The 22,903-nt window shown below is 39.0% G+C and overlaps 1 protein-coding gene across 4 annotated transcripts in view; it reads right to left on the reverse strand.

Moving 5' to 3' along the window:
* Positions 1-22,903, reverse strand: part of CTNND2 (catenin delta 2) — a 645,610-nt gene that overhangs the window by 37,525 nt on the left and 585,182 nt on the right. For all 4 annotated transcript variants that reach the window (XM_061449215.1, XM_061449216.1, XM_061449218.1 and 1 more), the window contains one exon: positions 366-576. In XM_061449215.1, coding sequence (XP_061305199.1) covers positions 366-576 — 211 coding nt within the window. The remainder of the gene's footprint in view (positions 1-365; positions 577-22,903) is intronic.

Consider the following 22,903-nt stretch of genomic DNA (forward strand, 5'->3'; position numbering starts at 1 on the left):
GTCCTTTCACAGGATCCCTCCACCTGCATGTTACACCTTCTGTGGGGTGCAATCCAACAGCTTTGGTCTCTAATGCTGTTCAGGATCTTCTGCCCAGAGGCAGTAGTTACTGTAGATAATTACTCCTCCTTAAACTGCACAGGCAGTGCACTCCACGCACTACCGATGGTACGTCAAAAATAAACCACAGCAGAGACCTCTGCTATTGGTATTGTCTATTTCTTGTCACCTTTCTTACTGGGCACACGATTTCTGATGAAACTAAAGAATTCAACTCATGATTGCATAGAGGAGGCAAACACATTCAGGACTAGTAATAACTACTGGAGATGTTAAAAAAGTGCAAGGGGATTTGCAAAACATACTTGTCTCCTTTACTCTTAGATATGCCAACCAGTTTCTCAATGCCGCCTGCGTCTCGTAAGGCCTTGGCATTCTCCATGTTTTTAGTGATGACTTCATGCAGAGTGCAGCAAATGGCAGTAACGGTGTCATCAGACATGGCCTTGCTTGCTGAGCTGTTGCTGTTGTTAGCGCCTGGCAGTCGGTGGACCAGATCCCTCATGGCATACTTGCCTTTGTTGAAAGAAAATGGAGAATTCAGAAGATACAGCAATAAAGGGTGACGGAGAAGAAGTATAGGGAAAACATGCGAGACTATTAGCACCACTTCCATCATTGCATGTAATCTAATTGGCTACTGAATCTATTTGGAATGAGCCACATTTATACAATGGCATGGTCAATCATTTCACATTAGGGACTCCTAATATTTCCATAACACATCAGTTGGAGACTTTGGATATGGCTACATCATGCCATATGATGACAGAAATGAAATGATGACAGAAAAAGCCAAGTATATATATAAAGATAACCTTAATATCACAACTTACAGAACTTGTCAAGTTCTCATCTCCCATCGCACAACTCGTTATGGTACATAAAATGTGCATCAGTTGTTAAAAACACTACAGCAAATGCAAAGCCAATGACATTGTTATTTGTGAAAAATTCTTCTCTGAAGGACCAGTTTCACTGTACAAGGTTAATTCTATACTACATGCACTAATTTAATTAGGTTTATTAATGTTTCTTAGACTTTATTGCACATTAGAGGACACCCTCTTTTCCACACATGCTTAGTTGTATGCTTGGTACCGACAAGAAAAGGGAGCTGTTCTGAGATCTATTCCTGTCTGATGTTTAGTAAGAAGTTACAATAACCTCCAGAACTTAAAATCTCCTAAAATAAAATGGGAAAACGAATTTTTAAAATGGTCACATTGAACTGAAGACTTGAAAAAGAAATTCTATTGATTACAGTTGGCCTCGATGGCCTTAAAGGTCTTTTCCAACACGATTCCATGATTCTATGACAATTATAACTTTTTCATGTTTACATGAACAAAGGATTTTTTTCGCAAAATTGCACCTGAAAGTCATGTGGTGCTTGTGAAAATAACACAAGAGCAGCTTCTGAGAATATATATATATACATGTAGTATCTCTGTAAATATATAAATGTAAATATATAAATGTAGAGCAGGGTTAGCACTGGCACAGCTATAAGAGAAGCCTCACACCAATTCTATAGGGTCACTATTACATTAAAATAATTTCTTAGCCCTTCAATGGGATGAAGACAAGATCAGAGAGGGCAAGGACCTGATAAAGTTGTTGCTGAGGTCAGTAAAACAACTTTGAATCACCTTCAGTGCAGCTGTGCTAGGAATTTGCATACAGCAATCACCATGAGTGTATCATGCAGGATGAAAAAGACAGGAAAACTGGGAAAAATAAACGTAATTAGTAATCTAATCTACATCACATTTTATGAACGAAATAACCAGGTGTGATCATTGTATAGAATATGATAATTTAATCAGATCTTTTTGATAACTTAAAAAAGTTCTGATCAATTAGTATTTATGAGTACTTATTAAAAATTTTACTTCTGAATTCATAAATCCAGTTGTTTGTCCATATATGAAAGCAGAGGTAAGAGGAAAATCACATCTTTTAATTATCAGAGGTTAAATTATTTTTATTTCTCACAATTTTGCCTGCTGTGGTAGAAATATAGTCAGTCATTTGGAACAGAATATTTTTAATACAGGTAAAAACTAAAATCTCTGTACTGAAATGTTAGAGGTTATGAAGAGATTTTGTGGTAATGTGAAGTCTTAGAGACAACTCACTTTATATCATGAAAAAACATTCCTGGTTATAAAAAGCATAACTTTACCAACAAAATGTGTGCAGTAGGCTTTGAATCTTAATGGTGTGCTGCAATATAGATACAAACCTTTTCCTCATTCTTTTTTATTTCTTTGCACTTCATATTTAATTGGTTGTTTGCATTATTAGCTTTTCAGCAATATTATTCATATTAGATGTAGTACAGATATTAACACCACTTTCTCTTTCAGAAATGGTTTGAGCAAACTGAATATGTTTTTCCCCTACACCTGCCTGAAACACTGAACAGCCTGAAATGCTAGGTACATCTGCATCTGTTTTACGTAACATGATTACATTAATAGTCCCTTATCACTTACAGTGATTAGTTCAGTCAGTAGCATATAGCAAACCAAGCATGTGTATGAAAAAAAAATAAACCATGATTTGCTGTACCTTTTACTCTCCTGATGCAGTGTCTGCCATGGGTCAGGAATAAGTAGACAAATCACATCAGTGAGACTTTCTGCTTTACTCTGTACACACATCCAGAACAAATCAATGTTCCTTTTTCCTTTTGTACCTCACTTAAGGTGCAACAGAGCGTCTCACGATCTCAGTCCTCTGGTGGAACCAGATTACTACGATCATTCCATTAGCAGTCAAAGACTGTCTCCCTTAGCACTGTGTATAAGGAAATTTGGATGGATGCCCTAAGCAGTTTTCCTGGAACTGGCCTAGTATTCCAGGCAGTAGTATTGATACCAGTACACAGGCCTAGACACACAGGATGCTTCTTAGAATAAACAAAGGCTTTGAGGTATCAGGAAAAGCTCAGCAGGAAAACTAAAATAAATACAATCAAGCATGGTATAGGCATTCTGGACATGTTACTGCTCAACAGTTCTAACATTTCTGGGGTGCACACTCTTCATTTTATAGATGTGTTACAGTGGGTCAGTACAGCACCCCTTATTCTGAGTGGCTGTAGTAATTCCAGGTCAATAATACTATTCAATTCTTAACAGTTCCATATTTAAACTAAAATATATTCTGAATGGTTTTGGTTTTGTTTCTCAGAACTGCATCAAATTTAGCCTTTGGATAGAAAGTGCTGGAAGGCTCACAGCGCACATTTTGCAGACCTATAATCTAGTCAGTGTATAGCAGCTGTGGCAGCTGTGCAAGCTGGTATCCGGTTTGCATACACCCTGATCAGAACCTGTAATGACAATGCCAGGCCCCTAGTTCTGCCAGGTGCTGCCTGTGAAGGAGACCCGCTTCCTCCTCCCTGCCCTGTCCCTGAGGTGCAGCAGAAGCCAGAACTGCCACCTCCAACAGAGCTGCTCACACATGCAGCTGAAGCAGCTGACTGCGAAGACTGGCACCACAGCTCAAACTGACCTTCAGAGGTTCACCAGAACAAGGGGGCACACCAGCTGGAAGAAGATGGAAGTGGCTGGGCTATGGAGTCAATCTAAGCTGCTGTTTACATGATCATCAAATCTGTTAACAAGTGTAACTGTTAACATATTTTCTGTGGTTTTATTACTTTGAACTCTTTGCTAGAGATCTGAAAATGTATCTGGGATGAGAAAAAACCCTGCCTTAGCCATAAGAAATTGTGCCATTAATTTAATTCCAACCATACGAAATTATATTGAAAAAGCAGTAAACTTGCTTTAATATAGAGTTAAGTCATGAAAGTTAAAAGTTGAGTACTATTCTTTATACAGCAGAAAACATTCCACAGTAACTTGCTTGCATTCTAAATGTGCTTTCTAAACTCATACATAAAATCAGTCAACAAAATACAAGTACTACAGTCACAGGAAAAAAAATAAATCAGTTATTAGTTAACTTCTCTTATCTCAGTTATGTTCCCCCTGCTTTATGACAGGCATGAAGGAAAGAAGACTCATGTTGTCCAGCATTAGCTACAGAAGAAATCCTCCCCTATTTTGGAGTGGTGTAAATACCAAGTAATGCAAATGAAATCACAGCTACTGCCACATCAGCCCAACACAGCTGACAAAACATGCGATCCTTGACTTTTGCATTAGTGCATGTTACAACCTTCAGAGCATGTGCCATTAGAGTTACTTTTTCAATGTTAAAAACCTCTTCTAAAAGCAGACTGAAATGTGTAATGGAAATTAGCCTTGTAATGTCAGCAAAGTTTCATGTAACACTACTAGTAGGAAGGCTGGGGAATTCAGCTTGCAGCTTAAGAAGCCTCCCTGAGCTGAAGAAGTGAGAATTGATGAGGGTCCTAGGAAGAGAGGAGGATATGCATGAGAATGATATTTAAAACAAACAGCATTATTAATTTTCATTACAGTTCATACAGAACAGATTTATCCACAAAACCCTGAGTTTTTATTTGAGCAAAATTGCACATTACAAGACCCCAAAGTGATTTGATGCCTTTAAAGAGGATTTATATAATACGATTAAATATAACCAGCTTGACAGGGAAAAAAGAAATCATATTTATTTGTTCAATTTCACTCATAAAGGAAGGCAAAAAGACTACAGAGCCATAATTTGGGGGCAGCATCACAGGAAAGGGGGTGTCCTGCAGGTGCTTTGGACAACATTTTTCTGACACTATAAAGTTATAAGGCGGGACTTCTACCACTTTATATTGAGAGCAGGATTTATCCATCACAATACACTAAGTCTTTCACTAAAAGATGATAATGTTTGCTTCCTAAACATTTCAACAATGTAGAGTTAACATCCTTCCCATGATAAAATCTCATTAGCACCTTAGTACGTGCTTTTGTTTCTTAATTCAGGAAACTTTTTCCTTCATAGGATCAAACTGATAGCTCTGCTAAGAAAGATTCAGAGCAAACCAGCACATTTAAGAGGAGCAAAATCACCACAGATAAGGTTCTACTTCCGGAAATATTTCCCTGCTATTGCCTGGAGACAAATTCACTGCTGATGTAACCCCATTGACTTCATTTCCATTTCCACTCATCTCTGAAAAATGACTTTGACACATTGGCACATTTATTAAATAGTTGTGACATGGCTCCTAGTTTGAAAGAACAAGATGGAGAAAATTAACCTATTGAGAACACAAGAAACCTTCAACAGCTATTAATTTAAACCCTGTCCTAAAGGTAGAGCTTGCTCTAATAAACGTTATGCACCACCATTTTTTCCCCCTCAAAGATAATCATTAATTCACATCAAGTAGCTAGATAATATAAAACCAGCAAAATCACACTACATTTTACTGTGATGTTACAGAAACTCTGTTCCAGAACTACTGGTGTCTGTATGTCACAATGCATGTGAATTTTGTTCTCTTCATTCTAACATGTGTGCTCCACTTAAATTTCCAGACATGTGGCTCTGTACATTTTTATCATCCTTGTGCTTTTAATACCATTCAATTTCAGTATTTCAAAACCTTTATGGAAAGAATATAACTGGGAAAACTTTTATTATTACTTTTAATCATTACTTACTAAATGTGCCCAAATTGTCTATTTAATTCAGATGGAACAAATTTTGATCATGAGTCAGTGTATTCAACGGATAGTCTAATAAATTAGAGTGTATTCATCACGATAGCCGTGGCGGAAATACCACTACTGTATCTGATAGATAATTCATTTGTGCACCATGCTTTCTCTTGTCAGATGCTGTTGTTCTAAGGTGCAACTGGTAATCAGTGTTGGCACTGTGTTTGCACCTGAAAGTGCCCCTCAGGATCCAGCTGCTGCTGTTCCAGAGGAATCCTGTCCCTTCTCTGAACACAGAACATCTAGTACATACTGTGGTGTAGGATGGGGTGTAAGAGCCCACAAAAAATGATTATGCTTGTACAGTACACTGCAAACTCTGGAGTTGGACTGCTGAGACTACCTAGATAAGGTATTTTGTAGGCATTAAAGCAGCAGTGAAACCTATGTGATTTAAAAGGGTAAAGGTTTGCTACTTTCCACAGGGAGATTTTCCTCTGCTACTGAAACACTCAAGGAGAAAAAGTGCCCTGAATTTTAAAGGTGAAATACGTTAAGAGGTAAGAAATACTGTCAGGTCTTGGTGCCAAACATGTGTAGTTATTTGTGGGATAGAGGAGGAAGCAAACCTAAGAATATGAAGCAGGATAATGCCAGAGCTGCTGGGCAAGCAGCAAAGGCTGCAGATGGAAGGAGACAAACTTGCATTTTTGAAAGCAAAGGCTGCAGCACTGAGGTTGAGAAACACTTGTCCCTGTATGACTACTCCTCAGACTTTAGGGAGCACTAGGAAATGTTTGGTGAATCAAGACCAAGAAATAACCTAACTGATGTGGCAATGTTGGTTTACAAAGGAAGACCCCTATTTCAGAAGCTAGAGCAGCACAAGCTTTAAGTAAGTCATTAGCCACCACAAGGTTTAACGCCCTCTTGTTCAATGATGAATGACCTGACTTTCAGACGGGCTTTCCACTAACCACTGAGCCAGTGATTTTGCTATTCACGCTGCTCCATAATACATAGTCTCTAGCATTGCCAGCTGCAGAGTACATTGCATGTGAGGGAACTGTAAGTCACAATACTTTGTCTTTCCTTTAGCTTCTGGTTTGACGTGAATTAAGGTGTTAACAAGAGCAGATTTCTGAGAGTCAAAGGCAATGGCTACTGTCAAACCCACACAGCTTGACCGGTGCTAGCTAGTGGTCTGTGATGTTGCTCATCACAATAGACCACTATGCATGAAGTAGTGTTGGAAGATGAAAGTGGTAAAAAACCGGAGTGGACCGAAAAGCATGTGCCCCAAAAGCAAGGGAATTACCACTTCAACAAGTGTCGGAGAACAGAGGATTTTGGCACAGTTTGGAACTTAGGTGCAAAAGGAAAAATGAAACCATTTTTAGGCATGTAGGGTGTAACTCGTGTCTCTAAATGCAAGGGCTAATAAAGTTTGAAATCCTCTTGGATACTTGAGGTATCTGCACAGTTAGTAGGCCTGTGAAAGATACACAGCCTGATGGAAAAACAGATGGAGACAAAATAGGATATCCTATACATTTTAATGTTTAATGCTTACCTATAGGCACCTAAATCTCATTCTCAATGTTTGGCCAAAAATGTTTTTCCGTATGCAAGTCCTTTAACGTCTTACGTTCGGGATGTGCACAGATGTTTGTGCATACCTGTGGCACTTGAAGATAAATGCATATGAAGACATTTCACTACATAGTGTTCATGAACTATAGTACTGCGACTATCCCTATTAAAAAATATTATCACCTCAGCTCAAACATTTGTAAGAGAATGAGTGATGAGTTAATGAACTGGTTTGAACAAGCACCTCAAAACTCATGGGCTGGAGCCACTGATGTAGCAGCTTCTCATTAAGCCTAGCTTGCCAATTAAGTTGGGATAATGAGTGCTTTGAGCTAGAGAACAATGCTGAGTTTCACCTCCTTGAAGGTTTATTTGAACTTAAATTTTAAGACTCTGCGGAAACAAATTATTTTTGGAAAAGACAGAAAGAATGAAAACCATTACACACACGTGCCCTCCTGTGCCCCCAAACACTGAGATGCACTTTGGTCATGGCTGCTGAGACAGAACATAAGATCAGGTGGAGGTCTCAGATTCCCTTTTTCCCTCAGAAAAATGACACACACTTATTACTTTTACACTACCTCCGATGGCTGGCAGCAAGATTTCAAGATATAAGATTGGTATTCTGTATGGACCATGACAAAGAGCAACGGTATCTTCCCTGACGCATTGTACGTGATGTGCCATTCAGTGGTTTTCTTTTTTGAAAATCTTTTTTATTGAGAATAAATTCAGCCATAGGTAGTGTAGCACATAAAGCTCTACAGGGTGCAGCAATAGTTATCTTTTACAGTTTCAGGGAAGATACCCTCAAACTTTCATAGAATGATGAAAGTATGTGAACTACCAATATCTTTGTTGACAATGTCAATTGAGATTTGCTTGTAAAAGAATCAAGTATCTGAAAGGGTAACTGATATAGAAACTTTCATCTTTTTAAAAAGATTAAAGATGCTGGTTTTATATTTTGCAAGAAAATGGTATAGCATGAGGAGAACCAGGACTCACAAAGGGCACAGTCATAACAAGGATGGAAGAGCAGTATGTATAGAAGTTAGCAGCACTGGACAAAAGAGAATCATTTTGCTATTTTCAGTCTGAACATGCCATGGGAAATCACAACTGGGTGCAATGCAATCACCACTTTTCAGCAAATTGCTTTTCTCAGATCCATGATCCTTCATAGATTTTCTTTCCTGCAGCAGCATTTTAACCCAGCCACCTTCTTCCTTCAGATTCTCTGCTTCTAGAAACATAACTTCTCCATTTGATGTATTTCCTGCCTCCCTCTGGCTGATCATTTTTCTTGCTTTCAACTTACCTTCTCAGGGTTGCCCCTGCTCCCCTCTATTACATGACTGATATTTTTCCTTCCTTCAGCTGTACACCCTCAGCTCCTTGGATCTTAACCGCTTTAAGCTTTGATGCTCCTTTGCCACCACTTATGTATCTGATATTTAAGCATGTGCCTCTGCATCTGCCTTGTCTGCCAACCTTTTCCATTCTCTCCTCATACTGGTTTAAACACATTCAGTTTGATGCTCAGCTAGATCCTGTTTTTGTTACAACCCTGCATGCCTATGACCCACCCCCCAACTCCTGCCCTTTACTTTTCTGAACTAAAGGAAATTTTAACTAGCTTACAAGCATAGGTTTTAGACTTGAAAATACCAGTGTGTTTAAAAGCTATTGCGCTTATACTACTCTTGTTATCTCTCTTGTATATCTCAGTTCCATAGACAACTACCTATTTAATCTACTGTTATTTCCAATAGTGATTTTCCTCCCATCTCAATGGAATACCTTCATATTCTGCATTTCCCTCACATAGCAAGACTGCGGATATTCAGGCTTTATATTAGCAGTTGTCTTAAAACCTAGAGATTACAGAACTTCCAAGGCTCTTTAGATGGCCATAACCTGCTTATTCATACAGCCTATCAGTCCCAACATGTGCTTTAAAGGCTAGATCCCTCTGCCCTTTGCTTGCAGAAGCAATTCAGCTGGCTGCACCGAAGCTAATGCCAACACCAGAGCAGTGTACGAAGACTGTGCTGTACATCTCCACTTCCTTCACCTTTGCAGCTTCTTTCTGGCGTTGCCATGGGATGCATGCTGCCACTGAGAAGTGGATTTCTGGAGAAACTTAAGTCTCCTTTGGGGTAGTAGATGTTTGCAGCAGAACAGCTAAAAATCTAGTACAGAAACAGATTTATGGGTAACGTGGCCAAATGGAATTTCTGTTTTTCAACAGCACCTCTCACCCAGCACAGTGGATGGCTTCTGTTTTGAATGTTAATCCGTGTTTTAACTCAGCAATCCCTATATCGTCTCCCCAGCCAGAAAAAAAAAGATTTGTATGGTCACTATGGCTGCCTTCCTTGCAGTCTGTCATGGTTTAAGCCCATCTGGCAACCCAGAACCATGCAGCCGCTCGCTCACTCCCCTCCTTCCTCCCCCCCCACTCCCGGATGGATGGGGAGGAGAATCAAAAGAATGTAATTCTCGCAGGTTGAGATAAGAACAGTCCAGTAACTAAGGTATAACACAAACCACTGCTGCTACCACCAATAATAATAATAAGGGAAATAACAAGTGAAGAGAATACAACCGCTCACCACCCGCCAACCGATACCCCACATGATGGAGCAGTTAACTAGCCCTTTGGGGTAACTGCCCCCAGTTTATATACTGGGCATGACGTGCTGTGGTATGGAATAGCTCTTTGGTCAGTTTGGGTCAGGTGTCCTGTCTCTGCTTCCTCCCGGCTTCCCCTCCTCCCTGGCAGAGCATGAGGCTCACAAAGTCCTTGGTCAGAGTAAACATTACTGAGCACCAACTAAAAACATCGGTTTTATCAGCGCTGTTCCCAGGCTGAAAGTCAAAATCACAGCACTGCACCAGCTACTACGAAAGAGAAAAATGACTGCTACTGTTGAACCCAGGACACAGTCTTAGCTTTGGTAGGTTGGCTGGGAACAACAATGACAAACTCGGGCTTTACTGTTCTTGGATCCAAGGAATTCGATTTGTGCACTTGCGTTTTATATCCAGAATGGATGGAGTCCATGTGGGCAATTACTTAAATAATTTTCTTTTTAATTAATTTCCTGCCACACACTGGACGAGACATGGAAAGGAGCTGTTAGGCTACCTATTGACCCAGGTAGTGCAAATATACCTAATTAATCATCTCTTTTACACACCAGCATATTTATTTCTCATATAAACTGTACTGTCATCTTTCCTTTCATCTTTCCACTAGCCCAAGGTAAAAAAGATTCTGCAAAGGGAAGTGATTCTCAGCTTAATTGCTGCAGGTTAAGTTTTCTGATTACTGGAGCTGGTTTTAGTCCATTGCTATCCTCTTTCCTGCTCCCTGCAGAGAACAGAGCTTTGGAAGGCTGAATTTTTAAAAAATATAGTTGTATAATTAATGTTATGATTAATCAGTGTTTCTAAAGTGCTTTGAAGAGGAAAAGTGCTATGTGAATGCTGAGTGGAATTTTGGTGTTATCTGTATTATTTTCTGAGGTTGGGTAATATTTTGTTAATAGTATGATGCAAGGGACTTTTAAGTTAGAAATAAGAATGTAGTTTATTTTTGGAAAATAAGTTTAGGCTTCAAGATCTGTGCCCTGAACCAACACCCACTGAAATTAATGAACCTGTCTACCAATGTCAGAAGGTATTAAATTGGATTAATAAAGAAGTGGCTTTTCTTTTCTGCTTTGGCTTTTACTTTTTGTCCAAAACAGAACAAAATTCTGACAGGAAACTGATGCAGCCAGAGTGAACTGCCACTAGACATAATCCTACTTTGACTGCCCATGTAGCTATTGCTATTTATCTCCTACTATTTTTCTTCTTCTTATGCTCCAATACTGCCTGAAACTCATGAACAAAGTTGTCCCCACTGTATGGTCTGAAAGACTGATTATTTTTGCATGCTTTCATACATAGCTACGACAACACCATGGTGAAAGAAAAAAATTCTTATGTTTAGAGATGTATATTAAAATCTTGAGATAAGTAAAATCAAAATGGACCCTCACAACACATTCTGTTATAAAAGATTAAATAAAATGCATAGATGTAAATGTGTTATCTCAATAAATATAAATCTTGGGAAAGTGATCGTATTTTTTGATAACAACTCCTCTTCCAACAAATATCCAAATCACTCCAAGTCATATCGAAGTGTTCATATATTTCTTAATTACTGCAATGTTCAAACCTTTCAAACACCATGAAAACTCTACATGAAGCAGTTAAAATTACTAACTATGCACGATGTCAATAATACTGAGGATACATATCAGTATTTCACATTGCTTTATTGGGCACCATACAATAAAATAATTTATATTTAATAACAAAATCCTGTTTAGTATATAAGGCTCAGTGAAGCCATGCACTACCTTCACAGATGTTAATGTCTGAGAGAAGGACAGAAGGGAAAAAAGTGAAAGAGCAGCAACAGAAAAAGTGCTGTTTAAAAATATTTTTAAGAACATCAAGATATAACACATTATTTGCCTTTTTTTTCCCTGCAACTTGGAATTGTTAGCAAATACCTCATGAAGACACAGTGTCCCTCTGTTAAACTGCAAATGTACTAGTGTAACTAAACAAGACCACACTAAGGTCTGCCATAGTAATGAAGCTATAGGTACCTTCATTAGAAATGGGGTCTCTCACACCAGTCATTCAGAATGTGGACAGGTACTGATTTTTAATAGTTATTCCTTGGAGGTCATTTCGTTTTGCAGATAATGTTCTGACTCAGTTTAATTCCTGTTCTTGACAGAATGCTTTGTGTTCTTAGCAACAGTCATTAGAAAAGACCAAACCATATTTTAGTTTCATATTTTAAGTCACCTGAAACTACTGCAGTTTAAGGCCTGAATATATTACATGTGTAAGCAAGGATACGGTGCAGAGTGAAAATACACTTTGTGTTCTCACGGAAAGGGCAAACATGCAACTAAAAACATTAACTAATGTATTTTTTTTGTTTCAACTACAACATGACTCGTTTTTACATTTCTCGTTAAAAACTTCCTCACCTCCTGTTAGTTGTCCAATTCATTATTAGCCGTGTTTAAAGAAATCGTGACAACAGATGAATCCTAGCCCTGACTCCTCCATCAGAGTACAGGTCTACTACAGCACAGTTGTTCATGCTTCCTCAGGAGGCAGGAGTCAAAGGGTTCATAATATGACTTTGTTTTGGGGTAGTGCTACTGCTGTTTCTTTCAAAGTAACAGCTCCAGGTGGCATCTTCAGGCTAGTAGCTGATCCAAGTTGTTTCTCTAGTGGCCCTCAAAGAAATCTTGCCTCCAGACATCCATTTGAGCTTGCTCAGTGTCAATATATCATTGCTATTTTAAGTCACAGCTGCTCACCTACATCTGAGTAAACACATGGAGGGAGGATTCTCAGGATTGTGCACTCACTCAATTTCCTTCTCTTACCTCCATGGGGATGCAATCGCTTACATGGCAAAAGTCAGAGAGTCTACACTTTAGACTTGATGTACTAGACTTCAACTCTTTCTTGAAGATCAAGCTGGACAGAGGAGATCTGCTTAAGGCAAAACCCTTACACCTCTCAGATTCTTCAAGTTCATCTCTCTCAGACCCCTGCAATGCTGGCTGGTATCTGCTATTTCAAAAAAGAAGGGGAGAATGGGGCAAGTCTTCCAAAAGCCTTCTCCTCTCCTCACACTCGGGGAAAAGAAGAATGTGCCAGAGAGCAGCTGGTTCCCTGGCTCCACATTCCTTATTCTAAATGCTCAGAGTGCTCTGAAAGACGAGGGTGGAGTCAGAGTGAGAATTCTGAATGTACTCTGCAGCCTTGCTACTTCCCTGCAACATGGCAGAATATAAAGTACACTGCATTGCAGGGGAAGGATGGGAGATCAGGTTTGAAGTGCTACAAAAGATCTGACTTAACAACAACAACAAAAAGCACAGCTGAAAAATAGATGCCCTCAGAAAAGCAGAACAGGCGAAAGGTCAGATACAAAAAACTGACCTCCTAACCACAGGAGATTCAAAGAACAATATTCTCAAACATAAACTATTTCTTGACAGACTGCTCCGTTGCAAATGATAATTTGTATTTGCAGAATATCACGTTCCCTTTGGGAGAGCAACTGCTGTTGTCAGTGTCACCTTGAAGAATTTTGCACACAAATATGACTTTGCATATACTCATGCTAATAGAAGTATTTTCCTCTAATTAAAATTAGCACTCTGATTATTTGCTAGAATAATCCTGAGTTATGATATCCAAATAATGTATAAAACATACCACTTTAAGAGCACTCTGAGTAGCACACAATCTAGGAGATCCTGTAACTTTTCTCCTGAGAGGAGTAAGTAATGAGGCAATTTATTTTCCTCATGTTGCACATCAGATCTACCAAACAGCAGGTGAACTCTGAACACCACTACTGCATATTTTTTTGGTACATGGAGCTGAATTACAGCTGTATGCTGCAAGGTCTATAAACTTGGACTAGGAGCTTTTTTATCTTTCTTAGGGTTGCAGAGGACTTCTCGGGATTTTGAGAAGAAAAGGAAATTCAGAGCCTGTATCCTGAATAAAGTGCAGGAACAGCCATAAACTATCAGGGTCACTTACTGATTAATTAAAAGACTAAGTTAGAGACGTTAGAAAGATCAGCCTGCCTCTGCTCCCACTCCCCAAAGGGCTAAGTGTATAAAACCGAGGCACAACCAGGAATGAATGAGGTGCCTAGCCTAGTCATGCTTGACCATGGACCTTGTCTAATGAGATCAACATGTCTAACAAGATCTTTTATTTGAGGAAATAAGTCCTCAGGAAGGTGCAATAAAAGGAAACGAAACCTGATGCAAATAATTTCTTTATAAATCATAGAACATTTGAGGTTGTTAGGATGCCCTAGAGATCATCTAGTCCAACCCCTCTGCTCGAAGTAGGGTCAGCTTAGCGTTTTCTTATGTTGGGATGGATTTCCCTGTATTTCAGTTTGTGCCCAGGAGCCCCTTTCCTGACACTGGGCATCACCGAGTATGGCTCTGTCCTCTTTACACCCTTCCATCAGGCATTTAGACACATGAATAAGAGCCCATTGAGTCTCCTCTCCTCTAGGTTGAAAAGTCTCTGCTCTCTCACCCTCTCTTCATGGGACAGATGCTCCAGCCCCATAATCATCCTTTGCTGGACTTTCTCCAGTATGTCCATGTCTCTCTCACACTTGGGAGCCCAGAAGTGGACCCAGTACTCCAGCTGTGGCATCACTAGTGCTGAGTAGAGAGGAATGATCTCCTTTGTTGACCTGCTGGTAACAGTCCTAACATAGCCCAGGAGGCAGCTGGCCCATTTTGCTGCTGAGGCATGCTGCTGACTCCTGGATTTGTTTTTATTTTTCTTAGCAATTAAAGTAATGGCACAATGTAGTTGGTACAGTGAATGTGAGAACACATTTTTAAGACCTAATCCTAATTCTGGTCACTAACCCTAAGCCCTTGTAACCCAAGGCCCTTGCAACCCAACCCTGAATCCTTACCCCAGCACCCTTCTCTAATACCTAACACTAAGCCCTATCGCAGAGCAAAGACTGAAACCCTAGCCCTTTATGTTATCCCTACCCTAACACCTTGCCCTGGTCACCAGCCTAAAGTTGATGTCCCTAACCTTAAGCTTAGCCCTCACTGCTACTCCAAAATCAGGCCCCAACTGCTAACCCTATCGGCTTACTATAAATCCTATGCAGAACCCTCAACCCTCACCCAAAGCCCTTCTCTAACCGCAAAGCCTAATCCCTCTCCTCAAAAGGTGAACTTATTCTCCTTACTGTACTCAATAATACTGTAACAATAAACAATAATGAATAATCTGGTAAAAAAGATAATAAATTGCCATAAGAAATATTTATAATTGTCAAAAGAGAAATCCCTTCTTTTTTTTTCTTTGCACGATCTTGCTCTCATAAAGCTGAGAAGGAGCAGTGAGGTAAGGCATCATTTATCACTGTCATAAGCAAACATAACTAGAGATTTTCCTCCTATAGCCATGATGTTTCTGCAGCACAAACTGGTTCTCAGCTTATTTGACTTAGCAGAAACACCCAATTAAATTTCCAGCCTATGAATCAAATCCAGTGTAAAGCATCTGGAAGATAGTGATGGATTTGATGCAGTGCACTAACAAATGGCACTGGTTTTCCCTTTGACAATTATGCTAAATAACTATAAAAATGGCATCACTAAACTCAGTGGATCTTAAGTATCATAGCCCTACTCTTCAGAACAATTCCACTCAGTTAAATGAAACTTGTGGAAAACTGAGGGGAAGTAAAAGAATATTAGCATTGGCATATCAGCTTTTGAGTGAGATAAAGTTAACAGCAATATTGTGCAGCCACGCGTTCCTTTAAACATGAACTCCTTATCTATTATAATCAGCAATATAAAAAATATTTGCAGTCATGTTGTATGAAATTTTTAGCAGGCAAACCATACTGAAAAGAGTCTTTAAAAATCATTAATATACAAAGCACACTCTTACCAATTATGTGATATACTACTGGATATTCCTTGGCTTCCAGTTTTATTGTCATGCATATTCTTATCTTTGAAAATGTCTGAAATACATCCTCAGTACATATTTATTTCAAATATTAAAAGTAAACATCCTGGAGAGTATCTTGGAACCTGGCCCACTTCTGAGGTATGAAATCCTTTTCTTAAAACAAATTAAAGTAGATAAATCTGTCATTTGTGTTCAAGTTCTCTTTGTCCTGGAATTATTTTTCCTTTCAGAGACTGAGCCAGATAATGGTCTCCTTATAATTCATAGCAGTATTTGGGTTTAGATACACATGAAAAAATGTTTGTATTAATACAGATTTCATAATTACGTTTAGAATCAGAACAACTGAGGTCGGAAAGGATATCTGGAGTTTGTCCAGACCAACCTCCCTGCCCAAAGCAAATGCAAAATCAATGCAATACAAAAAGATCATGAGACAACTGCATATCAATAGAAGACTGTTTAAAAATATATGCATTATATCTGATATAGTTCACATAATACACTGGATGGCACAGAGTCCCTTTCCTGCTCTCCTGCTAAAAGGCTACTGTTCATAATGAAATAAATATTTAAATATGACGAATGTGTCTCTTCATGTGTGCACACACATTTAGGCTCTTCTCCCAGTACAATTTTTAAACAGAATTTCGCCTACATAAATACAATGGACTCCATTATTTCTGATATGAACATATTCTGAGACATTAAGGAAGCAAGAGTATGCAAGTGGAAAGATTATCTAATACAGGCAGAAAATATGCATTTATTGATGGAACAAGAATAGAAATTAATAGGGTTTCCTTTTCATACATGCACATACCACTATGCAGCTGCAGGTGCCTTTAAAACCCAAATCTTTCTTCCAACACAAACCACTAGTACATTAAGATTTTAAATTAATCCATATTTGAACTATCTCAAAAACCTATGCTTCTCAAAAGAATCTTTTGTCATGGAAGTTGAAACAATGCTACTTTTCAAACATTTTGTAATTTGGGAGAAAAGTGGGCACAAGGTTATGTCCCTGGAAGGAATACACTGCTAGAGCAGCTGCATTTTACTGTCAGGATGTTAGTTAGGGGTTGAAAAATGTTTGAGATCTGGTTTAGAATTCAGTTATCTTGAATTAGCAAGACAGCATTCACTGCAGGCAAATGAGTATTATACACAAGCAGGAGATGATCACCCACAGAAATATAGAATAAAGAACAACCTGAAGAGTAATAACTGCAGAAAATGATCAGGAAGCCCAATCACGAGATAGGCACGTGTTACAGGATAGGTTGTTGTGGAAGAGACAGTTATACAAGAGTGTATTGACAATTATTCCTGGAAGAATATGTAAATAATATACTTCTCTGTGCAAGGCTTATAGAGGAATACCACAACTAGTCTGAATGCTTAATGCCAGGAAAGAAATGGAACAACTAGAATGAGTCCAAATCAAAGTAACAAGAATAGTTAGGAAGACAGACCAAACTGACTGCTATCTCAGCTCCAATAATGCATTCAACTACTCCATCTATACTTCTTCAATCTGCAACCAAGATGTAATGCTTTCTTCTTTGTCGTACTGTGCTGCAGTGGCATTGTTCTTACTGATTGCCTTCACAAATGGTTAGATATATGGATTCTATTGTTGGCTGCAGATAATCAAGGTAAGACAGAAAAAGCAGGGTCCATGAACATATTCAGAGTTCCATTACATTAAGGATGAGGTCTTCATATGGCCTACTTAAAGAACTGGATCAAAGAAAATCACTAGTCAAGTGTCTAAAATCAGCAGATTTTAAAGAAATTGTTCAGATTTGAAAGAAATGGGGTAGTTCTGAATTTAGACTTGCAAGCTTCTCCTTGAAGTAGAATGCATCAATTTATATGCAAGTTCCATCTCAGTTTCACATCATTTACTCAGTCAGATGACTTACTAAGTGGTCAATTGACCACTGGACTGAGTAGACTGAGACACAGTTTGCTCCAACAAGATAGTTTGGATCCCCAGGAAGAGACTTTGTCACGTTTTGGGGTTACAATATGGTAGGCATAGCTCAACTGCCATCAGGAATTTTAGCCCATAAGGCCCACACGTTACCAAGGGACTAAGAAGAGTTTCACCTTTCTCTTTGCCTAAAGGTGGAAGTATACTGTTGTCTCTGCAGACTTTGAAATACATTTCTTGCTCTATTCCCTCTGGAATGGCTCCTTGTGCTATAAAAATTGCTAACTCTAGTCTCTAGGGAGCTCAACACACCACCACCACTGCTGTTAAACACACCATTTGCTGTGGCTGCATCAGTGCGTCCATCAACTTCCTTCTCATCCTCCAGTGCTGAAGGGCTTACAGGAATGGCTTTAGGCACAGCAGTAATACCACTGGGCTGATATTTAGGCTTGCTGAACCTGTACACTGAAGGTATCCATTCAACTGTCAAATTCAGGAGGCTGCAATGAACTTTGTGCTTTCAAAACCAGCTGACAAGAACTGGAAGATTTTGATGACTTCTCTGATTTATGTTGAGCTTAATTTGTCAAGAGATTATGTTTGGGTTTAAGACTTTCAAACTTGCACTTCAAGGGCCCTGCAGCACTGGGGTAAGGTTTTATTGTAAAACAGTTGTAAGAAGCAGTGCCTGTGTTTCTGAATCTGTTAGTTACTTTAACAGGCCTTTGTCAGTATTTCTGAGGATAAAGATTGGACTGCACAGTGTTTTCTCTAGAGGATCTGAAAATTGCTGGCTTTTTCTGTGGTGGAGAAGGGTCAAGGCACAGAGTTAACTTCAGGAAGTGCAGGCTTGTGATGAGCTGGGAGAGACAGGTCAGGACAATTAATTGACTGAGTTGTGTATACTGCACTGCATATGCTGCGTATACTGTGAAGGAGTAGGAGGAGGGCTTGTAATTTGAGAGATTGGCTTATAGTGCTTTCGAGAGACCTATCCATTGACTCGGCATCAGCTGGTTTCCCTTTAGAATAATTGGTGAAGTTCGGCCGATACTTTGGATCAGTGAACTCAATGATGGCTGGCAGGAACCTGCACAGACAGCTTATTTCAAAACTCCTGTGATCACAGCTTTCAACAAAACTCTTTGTCTTCTTCAGGATCATAATTGAGACTTTCACTCTCTGTGGTTCAGGGGCCCTGTAAATATCCTTAGATGAAGTAACCTTTTAGCTTGTGAATGTGTGAAATAGTTGGAAAAATAAGGCTGGAAGATAAGGTAACATGATACTGCGAAAGGAATGAACCACTTCCTGGTATCTGAAAGAAAGGGAAAAAGAGGCCAAAGAAAAGAAGCGAGAAGAGAGAAATGGCAGATTCAGCAAGCTTAATCACCAGATCCAGTTCTCCGAATCTGTTCTCCTTACACTTCCTCACTTCACAATTCTCCAAGTTCATCTGACCACCAACCTTTTTTTCTTACTCTCCCTGTTTTCTGCTTTCTGTCAGCATCAGGAGAAGCAGAAATTAGAGACATCTTATCTCCTTCCACTCCCTCCTCACAATCCAAGGAATATTTCCCAAGGAATGCCCCATCTCTGGCAGTGTTCAAGGCCAGGCTGGACAGAGCCTTGAGCAACCTGGTCTAGTGGGTGGCAACCCTGCCCATGGCAAGGGGGATTGAAAATAGATGATCTTAACGAATTTCCAACCCAAACCATTCTATGGTATTTTTTATCTTTGTTCATAGCCTTCAGGTGACTTGGCAATCCTGGCTTCTGCACGGCCAGACTGATCAAGTGCCTGCTCTGTGTTCTGACTCACCTACCCTGCAAGTTATGCACACACTGAAAGGCCAATACTCAAGAGTGCTGCTCTTTCCAGCAAGATTAGTGTGTGAATACCTTGGATGCTTTCTCCTGGGTTTCTGCTGCAATTAAACCTAGGCTGTGCCCCAGGACTGGTAATAAAGTTCATATCATTCTAATTTTCAAATTAGTATCACTGCTTCTGAAGGTACTCCCATCAATTTTAATAATGACGCTCCTTTTATAATGCCTTTTAGCTGACGATGTCTAGGCATTTTCTGCACATTAACTGTCCCTTACAATAACAAAGAAACACGATTATTCATTCACAGCTATGGAAACCAAGGCAAGACATGCCAGTGACCAACTCAAGAAACCAGCTAAGACTTAATGGTTTTCCTCCTTGGCAATCACTGAAAAACAAAAATCACTTAGAGAACATATTAACTCTTCCAACTTCCTGATGGCATTTTGTTGTGTTTGCTTTCTAAACCATTTAATTCTCTTACTTTGTTTACTTCGGTGGCAACTCTACAACAAATCTCTAGCCACAGGTCTCCTAATTTCAGCATCTTAATAATACTGCCAGGCTGACAGCTACTGACCTCTTAAATCTGAAATAGATTTTAGAATAAAAATGGTAAGGGAAGAGACAACATTTGAATTCCCTAAGAATGTAGAAATGGTTACAACAAAGCTAATCTCTGACTCTTAATCAATTTTTGTCTTGTTTGAAGCTTGAAGTAAAGGTGCAGTTCTTTTTTTCTTTCTCTTTTTAATAACTTTGCCTTGGCTTTGATGTTTCTGTAAGCTGAGAATAGCTTATCAGAAAAGTCCCAGTGAATGAGATGCTTAAACAGGGCTGTGAGTGAATGAGATGAATTTAGTCTCCCTAGGAAAAGGCAGAGCTCTTGAGTATGAGGCATATACATATTCAATCCCAAGGCAGAAGAATAGATTTAGCTAGAGTGGATAATGCACAAAAACCCATCCTCAGAACCCCGTCTCAAAGGCTCTGCTTATGCTGTACTTGGTATCTCAGATTGTTAATGGCTCAAAAGAGAGAAGGAGACATGGCCTTTTCTTTGGGGCTTGATTTAGACATTGCAATACAGTACTGTACAACTGAGGATAACACCTTTAACTGCTAAGATTTAATACCTATACAGGGAAATTATACATGCCAGCTTGCCAGCCTATCTGATATCATCACATTTCAAAGGACCTTGCTTTTGTCTGGCAGAGGAAGGCAGCTTATCTGTTTTGTTTTCTAATTTTCTAGTAAAGACATGAAGGAATTAACTTTTTTTTTTCCTTTTTCTTTTGTGGCTTGGTTCTAACAAAACAAAACAACTTTCAGGGAGCAGGCAGACATTTAGTATGCAAGTGTGAAAATTTATCTGATAATGAGCACATTCTGAGCCTCACAAGCCCTTCTGGGCCAAGTGAGAGTGTTCCACCCCTGGGGTTGGCTGCTCACATGACTGGTTGGGAGCTTTTTCTGTTTAACAAAAGTTTGTCTGTGAAATGAAAGAGTAATTCTTTGCTCACCCAGCTCATTTTGACTGATAAGTCAGGCAGTGCTGACACACACAAGTGGTTTGACTGTAGGTGTGATGTGTTAATGGAAGACCCGAGGGAGCCTAGCAGCAAGAATATCTTCTGCCACTGACTGCCTCGGGGTGAGTTACCCTGTCTTAGGTGTGGAAACTGCAATTTCCTAAACATGTTAACTCAATCAACTGAGAGCCCCTAATTTTGGAGTGAAAACAGAAATTCCACTATTGGAAAAAGGAACTGTTTAATGTAATATGTTTAACACGAATTTATTTCTATATATACACTTACTGGAGAAAGTGCAACATATTCAAAGGACCAAAGTGACTTAACTGGCATTCAACTCTATTTTTCAGAATAAACTATTGGTCTCTTTAAAACAGTCTGCTTAGTTTCAGTCTTGACTGAAAATAGAAATTCAGTTCTTAATGCACCATCCAGCATCTAAAAATTCTACCCACATGTTATTAGCATGGTACAAACCGGCTGTATTTTCACTGACTTAAAGGAGACCTCAGCATTGTTTGACATTGTTACGATGATTAGCACCTTTGCAGCCTACTCATTCTACCTTAACGATGTTGCTTTGTTACTCTGAGTAGAATCCTGCTTCTCAGGAATCCGATGAAAAAAATCCTTTTAGCTTCCAAGAGAGGAAGATTAAGCTACAAGACTTTATTCTGGTTGTTGCAACTGTATGCTATAATATATGTTTTTAAATGAATGGAGTACCTTTCTGTATGATGTGTACTCCCCAACACAGCCTCTCTTCCTCCCTGGTGCAGGTAAAAGGCTGAATTATTATCTACATACATACCTACATACAAACATACACACATGTAATTTATATATATTCACATATATAAGGATTAAAGACACTATGTCATTTTAATATGGGGATAATTTTGCTGCTGATACACAGAGGTGAAGCTGAAGAAAATTACAACAAATTAGAGAATGAAAATGCCTTTGGACATCAGAGTGTTTGTGATTATATTTCTTACAATAACCATTTTTTCTATTTATCTGCAATAATTAAAAATTCATGTTATTGCTATCTAATTACATATCAAATCGGTCAGGATCTATTGGTTTACACGTGATTACTGAGATTAATAACAGCCATTGTTACTGAAAACTAGGGAAACTACATTTATTTCCACTGATTTTAAAGTAACCAATTCCAAAGACAGTTAAAAGGGTTCCACAGTACTTCTCTTTTAAAATATACAAATACAGTGCCTTACTAAAACCACGATGTTTTCTGTTATTATTATAATTCCCTCTCTGGTAAATAAAGCAAAGTTCTGTGTCTAAGTGAATTTAGCAGCAAATATCCTATTATGACCTTGATTTCACAGTAAGATGATTTGACTCTGGTCCTTATGCACTGTCACACTGAAATTGTTATTTTAAAATTTGGTGAAACTTGTCCTGAAGTAACTTCAGTATATGCAATGACGTTACTGAGATTAAACACATTTAAATTGTGCTTATCCACTTCCCATCTAGGAATTACAGACTTTGCATGGCATGAAATAACAAATATGTCAGCTTATGCACTTCTTACTCACTATAGCGTCCTCACTGAGATTTTCACCAGGTAAGTGGATGATACTGTAGGTGGAAAACTGGCTGGACTCCTGGGCTCAAAAAGTGGTGATAGCCAGTACAAAATCCAACTGGCAGATGGTTACTAGTGGCTCCCCACAGGGGGCAATACTGTTTTACATCTTCATTAACAACCTAA

The sequence above is a fragment of the Pezoporus flaviventris genome, unplaced genomic scaffold, assembly GCF_033815535.1.
Source record: "Pezoporus flaviventris isolate CSIRO_AGI_PZ_B2104156 unplaced genomic scaffold, CSIRO_AGI_Pfla_v1 ptg000007l, whole genome shotgun sequence".
NCBI lineage: Eukaryota > Metazoa > Chordata > Aves > Psittaciformes > Psittacidae > Pezoporus > Pezoporus flaviventris.